The sequence below is a fragment of the Octopus bimaculoides genome, chromosome 21 (genome assembly GCF_001194135.2).
Source record: "Octopus bimaculoides isolate UCB-OBI-ISO-001 chromosome 21, ASM119413v2, whole genome shotgun sequence".
Taxonomy (NCBI): Eukaryota; Metazoa; Mollusca; class Cephalopoda; order Octopoda; family Octopodidae; genus Octopus; species Octopus bimaculoides.
In genome coordinates this window covers 27161119-27168477 of record NC_069001.1, presented here as the reverse complement: position 1 = coordinate 27168477, position 7359 = coordinate 27161119, and the positions used below count along the sequence as shown (strand labels likewise).

Sequence of the window (7359 nt, the reverse complement as noted above, 5' to 3'; positions counted from 1 at the left end):
TTATTTATTTGTTCATGTGTGTGTGTGTTTTGCAAAACAAATATGTATATGTATATATATATATATATCAAAACAGAAGATTGGAATTTCTTTTGGTATTATTTATTTACCGTTACAGGTGTTTCATCACCTAACAAGCGTTGCACAATTGTTTCAATTGTACAATGTATTAGAAAACAGGAAAGATATCTCCCATTCGAAATTCTTCAGACAGAGAATCAAATAATTGTAGTTTTTGCTTCTCTGTTTGATTCTCTGTCTGAAGGAATTTTAATAGGAGATATCTTACATGATTTCAACTATATGTACAATTTTGTAATTCCTATTACTAAATGAAAAGCGTGTAATAGTGAATAACTAATGCCAAAACATTTTACATTCTATTATTTTCTTATTACTACTCTGCAGAATATATTTTCCAGTATTTTCACAGTATATACACTTTATGAAATATTTCCTTCAAAATCCTTTTTAACTCCAGATAGTGGTTTGAATAATTTTCTAGAGAACTTTTCAAGAAATTGTTGTGCCTGTAGCATAATTACTATTTCATCCGTCTTCTTCTCAAATGAATATGTACCAACAAATTTCCGTTCACCTCATTGAATACGTCTCAATTTCTTTTTGTTACTCGTTCGCTATTCTCTTAAAGAGAGTCAGATATAATCATAACACTTTAGGGTTTCTTTCAAAAACTGACAATTGTTTTGTTACTTTTTTTTTCACTTGAAGTTGCACTGAAATACTGCTTTACTCCAATTATCTTAATTAATAAATGAAACCTAATTGCTAGGAAAAGAAAATGATCATTCACAGATTTCATTTGCCGTTTTCAGTTGTTGCAGAATTTTATTCTCTGTTAAATCCTTCAAAATAAGACCGCTTTAAATTTCAGCATTTATGGCTTCTCGTTCCTAAATTCGGTCTTGTCTGTCTTTAACTTTATAAAAGATAAATGAACGATTTGCTTAAGTGAAATATTTTAGGCTTCTTTCAGCAAGTGAAGACGTTTTGCCCAACTTTCGTTATGCTTGGCGACAATCATCATTAGTTGTCTTCGATTTTACTGTGATTTTGATATATGAGTATTACTATTATTTTTTTTTAATTAGTAAATACTAATCATCGGATCACCAAATAATAATTCAAGAAAAATACATCCAGAGTATAGTATGTATTGTTAACCATGTCCGACACACTGAAGGAGTGAAACGAAGCAGTTTAAGAGTAACCATTGCTTCATTCTTAGTGTGGTTTGGAGCAGACAACTATTACCGTCTCTTCGATCTACTGGGTATCAATGACAATACTACTATGTAGTGGCTGAAATGCGACAGATAGTAAACCATTACCCTAACCCTAACCCTAACCATATCTTCTCTTAAGGTATACTGGATAATGGTAATTTTGTCATTGGTGCAATATTGCTGAGAACCAATCAACATTGTAGTATCTAGAAAATTCTAACAGTTCTGTCGGTAGTAACTTAATGTTGAACCAGAAGAACTTCGAACTCATTGAGTATATAAACTGTTGAGGCATAGGATCGCTGTCTTATAGAAAATTAAATTTGCCGTTATTATTCTCTTATTCTTTTACTCCTTTCAGTTATGGGACTAATGTCATACTAAGGTACCAATTTGGTCGAAAAAAAAATCGACGGTAGTGTTACTGTTTTCTTAGTTGAAAGGACGTAGACAAACAGCGTTTGTTTTGTAGTGTGGAGAAAACACAAACACTCACACACACACACAGACAAATAAACAAAGAAACAAACAAACAAAAAAACAAACAAACACACACATACGTAAGCGCAGGTGTAGATGTGTGATAAAAAGCACGTGGTTCAGTCCCACTGTGTAGGTACTTGCGCAAATCTCTTCTACTACTTCTTCCGGAGCAAGGAAAGCTTTGTGAATGACATTTCGGTCACTAGTGTGTTTGTATATTGTTTTTATTGTCCTCTTAGTTGAAAAATAAACAGGTAAATTGACATAATGCAATGTCTGCAAATTGATGAGTACCACATATTCCCCTCCATTTTCTTATTGCTATGTAAATTAAGGGTAAAATGTCCTTTTACCCGCACACATTTATTGCACTTGGTAAAAACACTAGCGTAATAATAATTGGGTATCCTTCCGGCAGTATATTGGATAAATATTATCCCTTAGTGGGTTGGATTCACAACCCCTAACTTTCTTGGACTATATGTATATATATATGTATATGTATGCATGTATGTACATGTGTGTATGCGTGCCTCTGTGTGTGTGTGTGTGTGTGTGTGTGTGTGTGTGTGTGTGTGTGTGTGTGTGTATAGTTCCATATGAGTACAAAATATAAAGAAAGAAAAATGTTGGAAACATACATATATGTATTTATGTACTTATATATGTATGTAAGCATGTGTGTGTGTGTGTGTGTGTGTGTTCACATATATGATGGTGTAAGAGACTGTGTATGTATGTATATTTGTAAATGTGTAGCAATAGATGAGTTCAAATACGGAGCAAACTAGAAAGAAAAGTATGCAGTCACATGAAATACATATAAACTATCTCACCGTTTTCATATAATTAAGTACGCTGTTTCCATGATTCCAAGTGTTCTGTTTGGTGCAAGATAGAGCCATTGTATTGATATCACGAGCTGCAGCTACTTGATGCAACGCTTTGGCAAACAAGTAAACTGCATCGTACATAAGGGCAGTTTCAGTCTGAAAAATATAATAAACATTATAAGTGAGAATGATATTGATAGAAATAGAAATGTGCTGTTGTTGATGTGAATCGACCCCTGTTTAGTCAATTAAAAGTTACTTGTTTTTATTTCATTGGATTCTTTTAGCCAACAAGCATAAACGAAAGCAGCGAATTGGGAGTATTTTTAGAAGAATTTTTCTACCTTCTTTTTGCTCTGATATGTATGGCATCAGCATTTGGCTACTTGATATACATCCGGAGAGAGTCAGAAGTGGTCGTCGAGGAACTTCTACGACTGCATTAGCCTCACTTTCTGTCTTTCTAATCCCAATGATTTTAAACCCATGGATTACTAGGGATCAGGTTGACAGAGGGTGCAGTTGAGTAAGACACAAACCGTTCTGACAACAACACTAAGGCCGATCTGGTGGTCAAGACCAAGATGGTGTCCGAAGAGGAATGTATGCGCTAAGCACCTGAGTCATCTTGTGGCCGTGGCGGTAGCCTAGGACGGTTCTTCTGAGTAACCCATAATCTAGTTGATATTGTTTTAGTTTTAAAATACTTTTAATTTCGGGTGGGATATCGTATTTTTCTTTCCCTTTGATACAAACTGAGAAAATTAACCCGAAGATCTTATCATGTGCGCGCGCCGCACACACACATACACACACGCAATGATAGAGAGACAGTCATACACAAAGAGATAAATAGATGAATAAATAAACAGATAGATAGATAGATAGATAGATAGATAGATAAGGCGGCGAGCTATAAGAAACGTTAGCACGCTGGGCGAAATGCTTCGTGGTGTTTCGTCTGCCGTTACGTTCTGAGTTCAAATTCCGCCGAGGTTGACTTTGCCTATCATCCTTTTGGGGTCGATAAATTAAGTACCAGTTACACACTGGGGTTGATGTAATCGACTTAATCCCTTTGTTCGCTCTATGTTTAGCACCTTGTGGGCAATAAAAAAATAAGATAGATAGATAGATAGATAGATAGATAGATAGATAGATAGATAGATAGATCAGGTTCAACGGGTTTAATAAATCCAATTTGGATCCTCAGTTATCGCTCCTGCAAATACTAACAGTACTATTAGAAAAGGGTAATTTTCCTTAAAGGAAATCATTCGTAGTGACTGAATTTCCAAGAATGAAGTATTTGATATTTCATTTTTAATGTAACACACACACACACACAGACACACACACGCACATTAACATATAAACACGCATACAAGTCTTATTCACATACATATACGCACGCGTGTGTACGTGTATGCGTTCGAGGATTACTACATGTAGGTGTGAACGACGCAAATAGGGAAGGAAGGGGAAAAAAATCCTTAGAAACGAAGAAAAATGTCAGTACAAGATTTTTTTTTTTTTTCATAACATTTGAAAGATTTAAATCATTTTGTTGTGTTAACAAAAAAATTGTATTACGTGATAACATGAAATAAACTAACAGACAGCAGATGGGTATTGATTTCTGTGTTTGCAATAGTCTTTGTCTGCAAGACGAGGTTGTTATCTCGTGTGTAAATCGTAAGAGTGTTGCGTGCAACTATCATACATTAGCAATGTTGTTTTTCACAGCAGTAATCCGTAAATACTAATAATGATCTCTTAATTAGTCACGAAGTGTGTTATATCTAGTAACATCTAGTAAAATCTCATATTTCCCAAGTCGAATTACAAAGTTTGTGTAATCATATCAAATAAGGCTTGGCGCCGGAACGAATCACGTACCATTTCTTTATTTCGTAAATGTCTCACAATATTCATTCAGCTTCCTTGCTTCTTCCTGTTGTACGGTCTCTTACAACCGCTCTCTCTCTCTCTCTCTCTCTCTCTCTCTCTTTCCCATCTATCTATCTATCTGTTTTCTTATTCCAAATCCTCTCTCTTACTCTGTGTTACGTACATGTGTATGTGTGCGTGTCATTGTGTATCGGTGTGTTTGAGTGTATATATATGTGTGCGTGTGTGTGTATGTGTGTGAATGTGAATGTGCATGTGTGCGCGCGTGTGTGCCTAATACAAATTCCCGTAATTCATTCTCAAGCTTTCTCTCTCACAAACGTCCAAACATACGTATATTAACGTATCTTTTAGTATTTACTCTCATTACTTTTCCCCATTCTTTGGTTTGCCTCACCACCTCTCCGTCTCTGTTTCCCTGTTCCTGTCTCTGTCTGTCTTTCTGTCTGTCTCTGTCTGTCTTTCTGTCTGTCTCTCAGTCTTTTCATTCATGTGAATTAACCTTTCCTCATATTGTCCCAGATAAGAACTATCGTATATTATACATATTTCTGTAATTTCTGCTTTAAACACACACATCATATCTAATGAGACTGAAACACGCTAGAGTCATTTCATTAAATCATGCATATAATCTGTTTAACGGTTCCACACCCAGATTACACCCACCTAGTATGCATTTCCCTTGTACATTCACTTCTGTCTTAACGGCAATAAGTAACAGAAATCATTCTTATTAGCAAAGCGTCAGCGTGGAGAGGAAATATCTGCAACGAGTCATTTAGATCGTGTCTCATAGAGTGTTTTGTTAGATTTGCTTGAATTTGTACCGGCCTTTATTTTCTGAGTTCAAATCCTGCCGAAATCAATTCTGCCTTTCATCATTTTGGCGCCGATACAGTACCAGTGAGGTGTTGGGTCGACGTTATTAAATTCCCGATCATGTGATTAAATTACTAATAGTTACTAATACTATTATTAATGGTATTAAGGAGGCAATCTGGCAGAACCGTTAGCGCGCTGGATGAAATGCTTAGCAGTATTTCGCCCATCGCTACATACTGAGTTCAAATTCCGTCGAGGTCGACTTTGCCCTTCATCCGTTCGGGGTCGATATAATTGAAACAATAGCGTCGATGTAAACGACTACTGCCTTCCCCTAAAATTGCTGTCCTTGTGTCAAAATTTGAAACCATTATTATTATTATTACTATAATAATAATAATAATGATAATAATAATAATTATTATTATTATTAATATTATTACTATTATTATTAAGGCGGTGAGCAGGCAGAATAGTTAGGACGTTGGACAAAATGCTCAGCGGCATTTCGTCTATCTTTACATTCTGAGTTCAAATACTGCTGAGGTCGACTATGCTTTTCATCCATTCAGGGTCGATAAATTAAGTACAAGTTACGCACTGGGATCGACGTGATCGACTTAAACCCTTCCCCAAATCTGAGGCCTTGGGATTCCACTAGAAGGAATTATTATCATTATTATTATTATTATTATTATTATTATTATCATCACTAAGGCGGCGAAATGGCTGGATCTTTAGCACGCCGGCAAATATTCTTAGCGGCATTCCGCCCGTCTTTATGTTCTGAGATCAAATTCCCCCGAAGTTGGCCTTGCTTTTCATCCTTTTGGGATCGATACGGCACGTAGCAGTTGCGTACTAGGGTCGATGTGAGCGCCTTAACCCCCTCTCATGAAATTGCTGACCTAGTGCCAAAGTCTGAAACCATTCTTCTTCTTATTATTATTATTATTAAGACGGTGAGCTGTCAGAATCGTTAGCACGCAGGGCGAAATGCTTGGCGCTATTTCGTCTGTCGCTACGTTCTGAGTTCAAATTCTGCCTTTCATTCTTTCGGGGTCAATTAAATAAGTGCCAGTTGCGCAGTGGGGTCGATTTAATTAACATAACCCCATACCCCAAATTTGAGGCTTTGTGCTTCCAGTAAAAAGGGTTGTTGTTATTATTATTAATATAATAATTATTATTGTTTTTGTTGTTGTTTGTTTGTTTTCACACACTCAGCCTTTAGCAGCGAAAATAATTACAAGTGGATTCTGACATGAAGTAGACGAGAGGCATCGTTTGAGAGAGCTATTTTCATTCACTTGACGTTATTTATTTATTTTTCTCTAGTTGAATTAAACCTTGTAAGACTACACTAGAAAACCATTTGTTCAATCAACAGCTCAGCCGTTCGTCAAGTATCAAAGCATACTGCCACACAGACTTCTGGTTAAATAAGTCGGAATATATCCCTGCACATGCGCACTCAAATCAGCTTCATTCAGAAATGTTCACAGATTTTGTGTTTACATTACATCAGAAATAATGTAGATATTTAATACAACACTATATAATAATAGACGGAACCATTGAAAGGTTAGTAACTTGATGGAGTTCATATTGTAATACTTGGTGATATGAAGCGTATTGTCAACATTATTTTTGAGTACTTTACCGATCCGCCAAGTTATATTCATTTCCCTTCAAATTAAATGTAGAGCTTTTTATCAAAAACAACAAATGCAGCTGCACTAAAACGGCTTCCTCATCACGATACGGATGTCCGTAATGTTCCTGTTTATTCATTTGACTTTAAAATTTCATAACGTGTATAATGACGATGACAGCAGCAGCAGCAGCAGCAACAGCAATGACAGCGTCATCAATAGGCTGCAACGATGACATCACCAACAACGACGACGGCTATGGTTGTTATAGAGATTTCTAATTTAGGCGTTGGGTCAGGAATTTCTCGACTTCAAGACAAGACACGTCGAATTCGAGCAGTTATGTACTCTGAGAGAAAGCTAGACAGTAAATGGCGGTCTCCTGTTGATACGCCTAGCTTGTCA

General features: G+C 36.1%; 1 protein-coding gene across 2 annotated transcripts in view; it reads right to left on the bottom strand.

The window, feature by feature from the left end:
- Positions 1–7359, bottom strand: part of LOC106876162 (glutamate receptor ionotropic, kainate 2) — a 148901-nt gene that overhangs the window by 129644 nt on the left and 11898 nt on the right. For both annotated transcript variants that reach the window (XM_014924588.2, XM_014924587.2), the window contains exon 2: positions 2567–2719. In XM_014924588.2, the coding sequence (XP_014780074.1) occupies positions 2567–2719 (153 nt within the window). The remainder of the gene's footprint in view (positions 1–2566; positions 2720–7359) is intronic.